The sequence below is a fragment of the Eschscholzia californica genome, unplaced genomic scaffold (assembly GCF_041429995.1).
Source record: "Eschscholzia californica isolate CP2 unplaced genomic scaffold, dmEscCali1.0.p SCAF_2, whole genome shotgun sequence".
Taxonomy (NCBI): Eukaryota; Viridiplantae; Streptophyta; class Magnoliopsida; order Ranunculales; family Papaveraceae; genus Eschscholzia; species Eschscholzia californica.
This window is the reverse complement of record NW_028238309.1, coordinates 48,135,109-48,149,716: the sequence shown is the minus strand read 5'-3', so window position 1 is coordinate 48,149,716 and position 14,608 is coordinate 48,135,109. Positions and strand designations below refer to the sequence as shown.

The following is a 14,608-nucleotide window of genomic DNA, read 5'->3' as shown; positions in this document are numbered from 1 at the left end:
GAAATAAAATTACACAAGTGAAGAAGAAAATGGCTAAAACTCTTTACTAATTGAAACTTTCTTTCTCATTTCTTACTTGAAACACATTACAACTTAAGTATTTATAGATGCCCAAGATCATTCTTAATTACTTCTAACTAAATGCAAAAGACTTTTGACTTTCTAAATACCATAACATAAGTAACTACTACTACCATAATACAATTACTTAAATATTATAATTTAGTGCCTAAATAATAATATATGAAACTTCTTTTGATTCATCTTCCAACCATTATCTTCAACCAATAGTAATTGATACCCATTCAATTTGGTTTGATTTCAAACAGCTTCTTTCTTGACAACAACAATTTTCTTCATGTTGGTACTTTTGAAGACAGGACTTGTGCTTTCTTCTTTTCGAGTTTTTGGATCTTAGACTTCTTCCTTGGTTTCCAAAGATCATTCCTTCATCGGTTTATGTCTGGAAACTGTAGGATTCTTCTTTTTCTTGGATAAGAATGCCATTGTTGGCAACTCTTCGTCAATCTCATTATACTTCCAAATGTAGGAGAAGATTCCAGCAGCGACCTATTTGCCGACTCTCCCTTCCTCAGTAAGACGTGACCAACAACGACCATTAGATTGTTCCCCTCAAATTATCTCGCCTCAAGAGGGTTCCTTTTTCTAAATCGTCGTTGTCCTCTCATTACTCATCGTCTACAACCAGTTCATTTATCTTTGAGGGCTCTTCTAGCCCTGCTATCACTATCGTGGACGTCACCACCGTGGTCTATTTCCTAGTTCTTTTACGCAGGCGAATCTCTTTGTTTTGCGAGCTAGGCTCGACATCTTGGTGCAATTTGAATTAATCATCCCCGATCTCGGCGAGTGGGTTTTTAAGGCAGAGGGTCAGTCTTTACGATTTTATGAGGTTTTTTCGAAGTAGGGCGATGTTTACCCTTGCATGATTTATTTTTCTCACTTTTGTCTTACTATCAGGTTTTTGATGCAGGGGCACCCGGCGTGGAGGCTTTTTCCATGACCAAACCGGGCCATGGGCCATCCGGCCATGGAGAGTAGTTTTAGGAAGTCCCAATTTTAGTATGATTATTAGAGAATTTAGGTTTAGGAAAGTATGTTATTTTAGTATTTCCAATAATTGGAAAGGTCCAGATTTGAGTCTAGTTATTTAGGAAGTTGCAGTATTTTAATTATTTAGGAAAGTCTAATTCAAGTCTATCTAGGAAAGTCCAGAATCCTACAAAAGGATATCTAGTTTGTCCATTATTCTCATGTTGAAGAGAAAATCCCCTTGAGTTTAATAAAGTTTATCAGTTTTAGAGTTATTTTAATCTTTCTTTTAATCGTTCTTCGTTTATTTTATCGTCTTCTTTATTTCCGCTGCGTTCTACATCATGTGGTATTCAGAGCCACCAAAGTTTTTGGCTAATGATTCTGGAAATTTTTTTCCAAACCAGTTACATCAGTATCAATCGTATTATATTCGTCAAGATGATTATATTCAATCAAATTATACTCATCAAGAGATAAGGAATCAATGCTCATGTTCATCATGTTTATATGCGAATAACGACTCGTACAATTATCATTAGAATCCGGGAGAAATCGAACGAGAAACCCCTCCACAACCGTATTCATCATCACCGTCACCACCCCCACCATTGTCTTATACAGCTTCACATCCATATTCTTCTTATACACCACCTCCGTACTCTTATTATTCACAACCGTTTTCACCACCTCTACCTTCATACACTTATTATTCACCACAATCACCACCACCACCGCAACCTTCGTACTCTTATTTTACACCGGCACCGTATTCACCACCTCTTATACAACCGTATTCACCGCCAATACCAACACAATCATCTTCTCTTTCCTATTCACCACCACAACAACCACAACCGTCTTTTTTTCGAAACAGTTCCATCGCTAATACCCGATTTAATTAAGGTTCAACATGTGGTGAACGACATCAAAATAATAATATGTCAACCATATTCATCGTCTATTTTATCTTTCAATAAGGAAGAAGAAAGAGAAGAACACAAAGAAGTTGAAGAATACGATGATGATTATCTACCTGACGAAGTTCCACGCGTTGAACTCGAGGATACTAGTAAGAAGTCCAATAACCACTCTTATCTTAAGCCCCTTGAGGTTTCTATATATGAGGAGTTGAAAAAAAGAGAACAAAAGGATATGCCTGCTGCTCAACCAGTTGAGTTCGCTAGAAAAGAGGCCATGAAAGATGATCACGATGTCATCACTGTTGGTACTAGGACTGTTGTTCTTCAAGGAGAAGATACTGCTACTGTTGAATATATCGATAAAAAAATTAATGAAGATCAATATACCAATCCCTTATTACACAATGCCCTTGTTTCTCAGCTACCATTACACCCTAATAACAAAAAATTGTTATTTTGCAAGGAGATCAAGAACATCACTAATCCTAGTATGCTTTCTTCTTCTAAACTTACTGGAAGTCTTTCTTTGAAAATAAAAAGACCACTCATGATTCAGATTCCTTCTGGTTTACAAGAAATTCTATTGGGCAAGATCAACCATAGTATGGATGAAGATACTAGCACCCTAGAGTATTCTGAAACAGGAGTTAGGGTTTTCTGTATAAAAGGAAAGATAAAGGTTATGGAAGATACCCACAAGATTCTTCCTCTGTTAAATGGAGATCCAACGAAAGGTTTCTTTGGTGTTTATGATGGACATGGTTGTCTACAAGGAGCGGATTTTGCTGCTGAGAATTTGCGTAAGAATATACTACCAATGTTGGAAAGTTCTCAAGAAAATTTGAATAAAGAGGATGCCATTAAAGCAGGATATCTAAACACTGACCAAGAATTTTTGAAACAAGGTTTCAGCAGTGGGTCTTGTTGTGTCACTTGCTTCATTGACGAGAAATACATTATCATCTCGAACTTGTGTGATTGCAGGGCGGTTCTTTGTACACTTGGTGTAGCCGAAGCCATCACAACAGACCACACAGCTCGACGTGAGGATGAGAGAAAACGAAGCGAAAGTAAGGGTGGATATGTTGTGATCGACCATGGTGCTTGGAGAGTTCGCGGGGTACTCTCTGTTTTTAGAAGCATTGGCGATAGCCATCTGAAGGATTGGGTACTTGCTGAACCTGATGCGAAAGTCTTGAGTTTGCCTCGAGAGATAGAAATTTTTGTCTTAGTCTCTGATGGCTTATGGGAAAAGGTGGACCATCAAGAAGCAACTGATATAGCAAGGCGCGTCTATCTTACACCAAATAAGCTAGAATCGGCATGTTATGTTTCTAAAGAAGATGAAAATTACTTCAAGTCTCAAAACACTAGTTCTCCATTAAAGAAAGCGAAAAAAGTTCTGTTTGCCTCTAATAGAGTTTATACCACCATTACCCATGCTGGGTTCGAGCAATTAAATATGAAGTTCTTTCGGGAGTATAGGGAGTCCGTTGAGAAGTCTATGAGAGATGCTAAGATGAATATGATTAGCGTCCCTGATGTGGTTCTTCTGGCTGGATCTAGTGGAATCCCTACAGTTCAACAGTTATTGCAAGACTTCTTCAAAGGAAAATATTTCCGTCCGAGTATTACTCCTGACGAAGTTGTTGTTATTCTAGTTCCAATATTGCATGAGAAGATATTTAGAGCAATGTTTGATACAGTGATGCCTTGGTTACAGAAACTCCAGGTTGAATTTCCCATCGACATGAATGTAGTGTTTATGATTTTTTTTCATCAAACTTCAAGACGACGGGCGATGTAGCAATCTACTAGACTTTGTTTATTCAGTACAATTAACTTTGCGAAAGTCATGGAACCATGAGTTCCGTACTGAAGTTTATGATAACTCACATGTTGTTGTGCTTCACATTCAATGTAAAATTCGTTCGAAGTGGGAATTACGAATCGCCATGGCGGAATTCAGCGTCTACGGGCGACTCACATTGTTTTCTTCGTCGAAACGGTTCGGGACGAACCTCGTGGGAGAAGGGGAAGCTGATGCAGGGGCACTCGGCGTGGAGGCTTTTTCCATGACCAAACCGGGCCATGGGCCATCCGGCCATAGAGAGTAGTTTTAGGAAGTCCCAATTTTAGTATGATTATTAGAGAATTTAGGTTTAGGAAAGTATGTTATTTTAGTATTTCCAATAATTGGAAAGGTCCAGATTTGAGTCTAGTTATTTAGGAAGTTGCAGTATTTTAATTATTTAGGAAAGTCTAATTCAAGTCTATCTAGGAAAGTCCAGAATCCTACAAAAGGATATCTAGTTTGTCCATTATTCTCATGTTGAAGAGAAAATCCCCTTGAGTTTAATAAAGTTTATCAGTTTTAGAGTTATTTTAATCTTTCTTTTAATCGTTCTTCGTTTATTTTATCGTCTTCTTTATTTCCGCTGCGTTCTACATCAGTTTTTCTTGTTCACTAAACTCCAATGTCATGGTGATCATTTACACTTACACAATGATATTCTAGTTGGAGTTAAAGGCAGAGTCTGATCTGCTTTTTACACACCTCTTCCAAATAAAGGAAGAAAAAGACGATTCCTAATATCACCTATCGTTTAAGGCTTTCAATCATTGGTAGTTATAATAATGGCATTTTCCTGCTTGCGAAGCAAGGTTTTCCAATGTGTGGCAGAGCAGGTCTTGATTTGTGCCTAGCGAAGTAACATTTTTAATATGGGGTCGTCGGAGTAAGGCTTTTAATGTGGGGCATGTCGTAGCAGGTCTATTAATCTGGACCTGGTGGAGCAAGTCTTAGTCTATATTGGGCGAAGCAGAGGTTTTAACTTGGGGCCTGCCACAACAGGGCTTAATTCGTGCCTAACAAAACAGGGCTTTTAATCCCGGGGATGTGGAGCAAAACTTTTTATCTGGGTCTGTTAGAGCAAGGCTTACTCTATGTGTGGCGAAGCATGTCTTTTGCACAATACTTTTCAGAAAATGCATCATTTATTCCTTCAAGGCTAAAGAAAAATATAATTCACCCTTTTAGGGGTTGTATCGTTTAATGAAATTCAAATTTCTTCTATGATCGACCGTCATTGTCCTCTTCGGGGAGGTGGATGGATTATGGAGTATTTTCGTTCCTTTTGACGAGGTTTGCCTCAGTTTCTTTCTGTGTTTCTCTCGTGACCAAGTTCCGCTTAACTTTCGTCAAGCTTATTTCGGAAGGCATCGCTCTTAAGCAGAACTCTATTATTGTCATCAAAGGGAATTCTTTGGGTGAGATCATGTATCACTTTTTTATTGTTTACTGGTCTCCTTTGAACGTTCCCACCAAGTTCGTACCGGAAAAGGGTACTTCAACTTCCAGTGAGGTATCAAAATAGTGTCTCGTGAGGCTTGGAGGAAGTTTTGCGCCAGTATAACTTTGTAGGCTAGGGGTAAGTTTACCATGTTTTCATCTATCACCACCGAGAGCAATAATTTTTCAAGGTATCCCCTTACCCTCAATTAAGATAAACAAATCCTCTGAGCTCCTCTCTGGCATCTTGCTGTTGTAACAAGTTGTACAGGAAGTCGTGGACAACTCTTTTAAAGATTTTATTGATCCTAATTTTAATCAAGGGTACCGAGATTTTGCTGCCCCCTTTAGAACCATGGGAAAAACTCGACACACGGTAGGCTTGTCGATGGTTGCCAAGCTCATGATTGTAACATAGTCGTTCAGGAACATTTTCAAATCAGTAAACCCATCGTATGTCTCCATGACAGGGCATTTGAAATCTTGGGCCTGTCTGCACTCAATATTTTTGTGATAAAGGGTGGTAGTGTCAACTTACCCAATTGAGGAGTTTTTTCTCTGTCATCTTCCTCTTCATCTCTGTTAGTAGTTGAACCATCAACCAGTTAAAGGTTGGCCTTTCTTCCTTTTTTAACTCTGCTTCCATAGCGGCGGCGACGGAGCTCTGTGGCACTTCTTCTCTGTAACAGATGTTGCTCATTGGTCTTCCTTCTGGAGTCTCTCTATCTCTTTTCGGTTATCTTCTTGTCTTTTCTTCTTTCTCGTTTTCTCCTCCTTCTGTCAAAGTTTTTCTATAACCTCTCGATCATTAGTGATGAAGGGAGTAACTGGGGTAGTGAGTGTGGTAATCAGGTTTCTTACAAGTGATTGAGATAGTTCTTTCTTACCACGTTTTCTCCTTCCTCCTCATCTGATCGAATCCTCTCTTCATCTTCAAGAGGGTTAGTTGCATCATAGCCATGGCACCAGAATCTCTCGTCTCTCAGACGAGCTACATCTTGTACTAGATCTCCATCTGCGAACATAGCGACGGTGGATTAAAGTGCTTGAATATTCTGAAGATTTATAGATTCGTGATAACAAATGTTTGGGGTTGTTGAAGTGACAATTTCTTCCTCTAGTGTCAAGGTGATGATGTTGGAAAGTGGTTTCTCGGATATCTTCCAGTAAATCGTCTTAGTTACCTTTCTCCTTCTAGTTGATGACTTGATGAGGGGAGGGGGGTACTTGCACTAACGCTCCGACGCTCAAGCAGTTTCGTGTTGCAGGTTAGGATTCAATGAGAATCAAAGGTTAAGGATTAAATCTCTTTTCAAGGCAAACCTGTGTTGTTTATATAGGTTTGCATGGAAGGTGAAAGTGACCTACTTAATGAAGACTATATGACAGAGCCGTTAATGGAATCCTTCTAATCATGGTCGTATTTTCGTATATTTTTTGTATGTCAAGCGGATATTCGACACTATCTGATCTTGCGCATAATCAACATTTTTCTTAGACAGAGCAGAGCTCAAGATACCGAGCTCACTTTTTCGGACCTTATGTTTCAAGGCTCAGTGTGCAGAGCTGACTCAAATCCACCCTTCCGCTGACCTTCAAGTCATAACAGAACTCAGGTACCTTAGAGACTCGTGTCGACTTCCCGTTCCAGGACTCAGGTGGCAGAGCTCTTTTAGGTCTCTCATTATGTTGGTTCTATTGAACTCTCGCTCATGTATATTTGGGGTTCCAGCACGTCTTGCCTAAGTCAATCGGTTGACTTCTCCACTGAAACCTTACCAATATTTGACTTAGCAAAATTTTCCAAGTGTCAGGACTTCCTAGGTGAGCTCATGGGGCCTTCTTTCATAATATATAGACCCCGTAATTGTGCGGCATAGACGTGGATGTCAAAAGCGAAAACAATATTGATAAATGTTAAGGTTCGAGAGTTTCCATAAATAAAATAAGAAATGAGTGGAAACATAGAAAATAGAGTACGAATATTTGTGGGTTTGAAGTGAGAATCCAACTTATAAACTCTACCAAATAATCAAAAAGAAAGATATGAACTGTCCATTTAACATATTATCTCTATGTTAAAAATAATTTTATAAATAAAAGACTCCTCTCCAAACCTTTTTTTTTTTTGATGAGAGAACTCCTCTCCAAACTTGCATTTTGAATATGCCCATGTGCCTTAAAATGTACTTGATTAAAAGTGAACTTTAAACCTGTAATACAGGTTTAGTGGAATAAAAGTTATACATAAAAAAGGCAAAAATTAAAAATAAAATTAAAATTAAGGAAAAAAATAAATTTGAGGAGAATAATCCTATCTCCCTTTGCTTTTCATTAGTTAATACAACAATTCTGTGCATCCCTCCATTTTGGTCCCTCTCCCAACCCTCCGCTGTTGTGGCGACATATCAATAGAGTATATTTCTCTTAGTTAATATATTTGATTTGGTGAATGTATTTGGTATGGTCTAAGTTGTTCAACGATACGTCTTCTTTCGTGTGCCTTTGCATGAAAAGGAGAGTTCTATCACCACCCACCGCCACGAGATGGTGATATAAAAATTAAATAAGTAATAGCATATGTTCTTATATATTAATACACAACAAACGAGAGATTTTCCTTCGTTCCTCAATCAACCTTTTACTTAGAACTAAAGACCCACCATAATTTAACATTATCCCAACTCCCCATGACAAATTTGCACTTGAAATGCCTTTCCTTCTTAATGTCCCAGTAAAAGAAAAGTTAACTTAGGAAACTAATTAAAAAACTATTAGGAAAAAAAAAATTAACAGCAATCAAATAAAATATGCAAAATACCAAGGGAAACAAGAAAAAGAAAAGTTATTGTGACCACCCAAAGAACGAGAGGAATGTTTTCTTCATGGGGAGCCCAAGACAGGAAGCATTTAGCATACCATGACTCGTGACATGTCATGGCTTTACCTAGGGCATTATCATGTTGGGAATATCTCCAACCCTATTTAACTCATTTCCATGCATTTGCCTTCTAAATTATAGTGATTGATTATGATTATCACAATAATCATTTGATGATTACTTTCAATCTTATTAGGATCATAATCACGCTTGTCATGTTATTTTATGTGTTCATTAACTTGTGAAAACAGAAAAAAGAACCTCAAAAGAAGATAAGACCGGAGTGAAAAATTTAACATAAAATCCTAGACCCACTTAGCTATAACTACAACGAAATGGTAGCATATTACGGTGTATGGTGGTCGGGGATGTAAATTGCACCCTAAGGTCATGTTTGACGCGCCGGAATGGAATGTGATCGTGGGATTCAAACTATTTTAGTTTGAAAATCTTAATGGTTAAAATTTAGTGATGAACGAATAGAGAGGGCCATGTGGTTTATACTTTCCAAGTTGAGTGTCTCCTAGATAGTCTCAGTCAAAAAGCTAAATGTGTATATCTCCACTGATCTTAAAAGAGATACAAAGGAGGAACAAGAGGGAAACCTAATAATTTGAAAGCAAAGAAAGCACTGTGAAATTCTTGCTAGAAAAGGAGAGTTTGAATGAAAAAAAAGGAGAAAAAAAGCAATACAGTTAGACTGATTTATCAAGAAAAACTTCAAATGGTACTTACCACATTTGTATGAAACGTATTGTTTAGAAGAAGAGAATAAAGGAGAAAATAAAAAAAAAAAATTAAGAGGGTTTTCTTTCTTTAATCCATTTCTTTTCTTTTTTATGCTTTCAACATCAAAACTTTCAAAAAATAAAAAATATTTCATGTTGAGGGCTAGCTTTGTGTAGATACACAAAACTTAACAATAACAAAAGATCTTCATTTCTCTCTCCTCATCTTGTTCATTCTTCATCACCTTTCTCTTAAAGTAAAGTAACTCTCCAACAATATAAGTAAAGAAAGTTAAAAAGCATCATTAAAAAGTAAAATGTGGCATTATCTGCTAAAAAGTGTTGCTCATTTTAATGGTTTAAAGCTTATTAATGAAGGCATCTTTCAATTCATACGTGGCCATGTGGTTAAAAGCACTCTCTCTCTCTCCTTCTTCATCTTGTTGTTGATGATAAACCTCAGGCTGAGAAGAAGAGAGAGAGAAAATGAAGAGTAATGGTAGTACACTAGTAGTTTGGTTGTCCATACTTTAAGGTCTAAAAGAAGGAAAAAGTCTCTAACTTTGATCTATATGACAGCCCTGTTAATGCAAAGAGTGGTGAGTGGAATTACGTACTAGATACTTGTTTGTCCTAAAAGCTTACTGTTAGGAAAAATAACCTAATTAACTTGTTCAGTAATATGAAGATAAACGATGTGAAAGTAAAAGTAGAGACACCAAGATTATTTAACGTGGCAAAAAACCCCTCCAAACTAGAAGGTAAAAAACCACGGGACCTAGTCCAGAAATCTTCCACTATAATTAAATAATGGGTTACACAATTCTTCAAGATGTGTAGAAACACTCTTGGACAACTCTTCACCAAACCTATGGTGGATAAACTGAACAAAGAAACAAAGAAATAAAATCTCTTACTCCTTAGGATTTGAACAAATCCTAGATTACTAAAGGTTGAAGAAGATAACCACAAACTAAATTGCTTCACAAGATTAATAATCTTCTTTTCTTCAAACCAATATTCTGCTCTTTCAATCTCTCTTGAAAGAACCACTTCAGAAATCTCTCTTTCTCTGACTTCTCTTTGTTCTGGAAGTTGTTGTGTATCATCTCTTCCCTTTCATTCCCTATTTATAATAATAAATAAGGAGGTTTACCAATAGAAATAGGAATTCCTTTTTAGGCTTGAAAAAATAGAAGTTTCTATTTTTTCCCCAAACAAGGAATAAGGGAAATCCTATTCCAACTAGGAGTCCTTTAATTATAAGGAGGGACCCCAACAAACTCCCCCTCCCGACTTATGAAGAGGGACCTACCATCCCCAAACCTGCAACACTGCTACATAGCTCATGTTTGCCTTTGGGTAATGGTTTTGTCATCATATCTGAACCATTGTCTTCAGTATGGATTTTCTCGATCTTCAACACCTTTTCTTCAAGAACATCTTGGATCCACTGGTATCTCACATTTATATGCTTGGACTTGGAATGGAAACTAGAATTCTTACTGAGGTGGATGGCACTCTGACTGTCGCAATGAATAACATAATTATCTTGTTTCATACCAAGTTCTTCTAACAGTCTCTTCATCCATAACATCTCCTTGCAACATTCTGTAATGGCAATATATTCTGCCTCTGTAGTAGATAAAGCTACACACTTTTGTAATTTAGATTGCCATGACACTGCTCCCCCTGAAAGTGTAAATAAGTAGCCTGATGTGGACCTTTTAGAGTCTACATCTCCTGCCATGTCTGCATCTGTGTAACCGACTAATACTGGCTTATCATTACCAAAACATATACGAGCTTTAGACGTACCTCTAAGATACTTCAGAATCCACTTCACTGCTAACCAATGCTCTTTGCCTGGATTAGCAAGAAATCTGCTTACTACTCCAACTGCAAATGCAATGTCCGGTCTTGTACACACCATTGCATACATCAAGCTTCCTACAGCTGAAGCATAAGGAATTTTCTCCATTTCTTCTTTCTCACTTCTAGTTGATGGACACTGATCACGAGTCAACTTGAAGTGACTGGCTAATGGACAACTCACTGGTTTTGTCTTGTCCATATTGAACCTTTCTAGAACCTTCTCAATGTATTTTTCTTGTGATAGCCAAAGTTTTCCAGCTTTCCTATCACGAGAGATATGCATGCCAAGAATTTGTTTTGCTGGACCCAAGTCTTTCATATCGAAATACTTGTTTAGTTCCTTCTTTAACCTGCTAATTTTATTAGCATCCTGACCAACAATCAACATATCATCAACATAAAGTAGAAGTATAATCAAATCTCCATCAGGAAATTTATGAACGAAAACACAATGATCTGAAGCCGTCCTGTGATACCCTTGATCCTTCATGAATGATTCAAACTTTTTGTACCACTGTCTTGGTGCTTGTTTCAGCCCATATAAACTCTTCTCTAACTTACAAACCAAGTGTTCCTTACCTTTAACTTCAAACCCTGTTGGTTGTTCCATATACACATCTTCCTCCAAGTCACCATGAAGGAAAGCGGTCTTGACATCTAGTTGTTCAATTTCTAGGTTCATACTTGCAGCCAATCCCAATACTAACCGTATAGAGGACATCTTCACCACCGGAGAAAAAATCTCATCAAAATCAATACCCTTCTTCTGCCCAAATCCTTTCACCACTAGGCGTGCCTTATACCGTGGTTGTGAATTTCTTTCTTCGGTCTTGATTTTGAAAACCCACTTATTTTTAAGAATTTTCTTATTCTTAGGTTTTTCAACCAACTTAAAAGTGTTGTTCTTATGCAATGATTCAATCTCATCTTGCATAGCTTTCAACCACTCCTTCTTGTGTTCATCATCTATGGCTTCTTCATAACACTGTGGTTCTCCACTATCTGTAACCATCACATACTCGTGTGGAGGATACTTGGTAGATGGTGCTCTATCTCTAGTCGATCTTCTCAATTCAGCTGGTGGTTCATGTTGAACTTCCATTCCTTGCTCAACATCATCACCCATAGGAACATCTTCATGAGCTTCATCTTCATGATTTTGTTCTTCACCTGCATTATCATGCATAACCTTAGAAGAGATATGTGGATCTAGATCAATAAGATCATTACTATGATTCTCATGCTTCTCAACTTTCCCGAAGTCCTCAATAGTTTGATTTTCAAGAAAGACCACATCTCTACTTCTAATAATCTTCTTATCGACTGGATCCCATAACCTGTATCCAAATTTCTCATCTGCATACCCTAAAAAGATGCATTGCTTGGCTTTATCATCAAGCTTTGCTCTTTGATCTTTAGGTATATGCACAAAAGCCCTGCAACCAAACACCCTTAAGTGTTCATAACTGACTTCTTTCCCAGCCCACACTCTCTCAGCTACATCTCCATCTAATGGTGCTGAAGGTGATAAATTGATCAGATAACATGCAGTACGCATTGCTTCCCCCCAGAAACTTTTAGGCAACTTAGCTTCTGAGAGCATACATCTGATCCTCTCCACAATAGTGCGATTCATGCGTTCTGCTACACCATTTTGTTGTGGAGTTTTGGGAACTGTCTGTTCATGTCGAATACCATGGGTTTTGCAATACTCTTCAAACGACCCGATGTATTCTCCTCCATTGTCAGTGCGAATGCACTTCAATGATTTTCCTGTCTCCCGTTCTACCATGTTGTGGAAATTCTTGAAAACTGCAAGTACCTGATCTTTGGTCTTTATGGCATATGCCCAAACTTTCCTGGAAGCATCATCTATAAAAGTAACGAAATACAAAGCACCACCAAGTGTTTTGACCTTTAAAGGCCCACAAACGTCAGAATAAACGAGCTCCAAAACATTGGATTTTCTTTCAGATGCATTCCTTTGAAAGGATACTCTATGTTGCTTTCCTACTAAACAATGAGAGCAAGTGTTTAAATTTATACCTTTTACGTTCGGTAAGTCTTGTCGTTTAGCAAGGATTTGAAGTCCTTTCTCGCTCATGTGCCCGAGTCTTCTATGCCAAAGATCAGTGGAAGAATCTTTTTCAACTGCATTCAATTCTCCTTTACACAGTTTTACTTGAGTCCTGTATAAAGTACAACACTTCTTCCCTCTTGCTATCACCATTGACCCTTTTGTGAGCTTCCACTTTCCATCACCAAAGTGACTGTGGTACCCTTCATCATCTAATACTCCGGTAGAGATTAGGTTATATCGAAGATCTGGTATATGCCTCACATTCTTAAGAATCAATGTACTCCCTGTGCTCGTCTCAATTTTCACTTCTCCAATTCCTACGATTTTTGAGAAACCTAAGTTTCCCATCCTGACTTTGCCATGGTCACCAGTTCTGTAAGAGTTAAAGAAATCCTTACATGGAATAGCATGATACGAAGCACCTGAGTCAACCAACCATGTTGTTTCTGGTTCTGACTCAGTCATACTTAAGCAAGTGTCTCCACAACCTGAGAGTAAGATAATGTCATCACCTGAGGCAACTGCCGCAACATTATCTTGTTTTTCATCATCCTTTTTATTTTCCTTCTTTGGTTTCCTGCAATCACTCTTGTAATGACCCATTTTTCCACAGCCAAAACATCTAACTTCTTTCTTTGGTTTTGATCTCCCCCTTGACTTATCACGGTTATGAGGTTTTCTACTTTTACTTCTCCCCCGTCTTTCTGTAACAAGTGCCTCTGAATGAGACTCGTCTGACGATGATTTCCTTCTTGTTTCTTCATTCAACAAACTACCTGTTACGTGATTCATACGCATTATGCCATCAGGAGCAGAATTGCTAAGAGACACCACCAATGTCTCCCAACTATCTGGTAAAGAATTTAGAAGAAGTAAGGCCTGCAACTCATCATCCAAAACTAACTTCATTGCAGAAAGCTGGTTTACTAGACTTTTCATCTCATTCAAGTGTTGAGCAATTGAGGTTCCTTCTTTATATTGTAATTTTCCTAGCTTTCTGAACAAGTAAGCCTTTTTGGCAGCTGTCTTCTGATCATACAATTCTTCTAATTTCCTCCATAGACTATAAGCGGAAGTCTCCGTCGATACATGATGAAAAACACTGGGTTCTACCCATTGTCGAATAAAACCAACAACCTTACGATCTAATACCTTCCAGTCTTCTTCATCTATCTTCATCGGTTTTGTACCGTGATTTTCAATGGGTGCAGCTAGGTCTTTGCAGTATAACAAATCTTCCATTTTTGCTTTCCACATCAAATAGTTTTCTCCATCTAAACTAATCATGCGATTAGTATTCACTTCCATATTTCTGAACAATAAATCCAACCTTAGCTCTGGTACCACTTGTTAGGAAAAATAACCTAATTAACTTGTTCAGTAATATGAAGATAAACGATGTGAAAGTAAAAGTAGAGACACCAAGATTATTTAACGTGACAAAAAACCCCTCCAAACTAGAAGGTAAAAAACCACGGGACCTAGTCCAGAAATCTTCCACTATAATTAAATAATGGGTTACACAATTCTTCAAGATGTGTAGAAACACTCTTGGACAACTCTTCACCAAACCTATGGTGGATAAACTGAACAAAGAAACAAAGAAATAAAATCTCTTACTCCTTAGGATTTGAACAAATCCTAGATTACTAAAGGTTGAAGAAGATAACCACAAACTAAATTGCTTCACAAGATTAATAATCTTCTTTTCTTCAAACCAATATTCTGCTCTTTCAATCTCTCTTGAAAGAACCACTTCAGAAATCTCTCTTTCTC

At 37.7% G+C, this 14,608-nt stretch overlaps 1 protein-coding gene across 1 annotated transcript; it reads left to right on the top strand.

Annotated features, from left to right (window-relative positions):
- The first annotated feature begins 2,208 nt into the window (after nucleotides 1–2,208).
- Nucleotides 2,209–4,569, top strand: LOC147558577 (putative protein phosphatase 2C 25). Its single transcript, XM_086659032.1, has 2 exons — nucleotides 2,209–3,732; nucleotides 4,495–4,569. Exons 1-2 carry the CDS (start codon nucleotides 2,209–2,211, stop codon nucleotides 4,567–4,569), a joined length of 1,599 nt encoding a protein of 532 aa, XP_086515158.1.
- The last annotated feature ends 10,039 nt before the right edge of the window (nucleotides 4,570–14,608 follow it).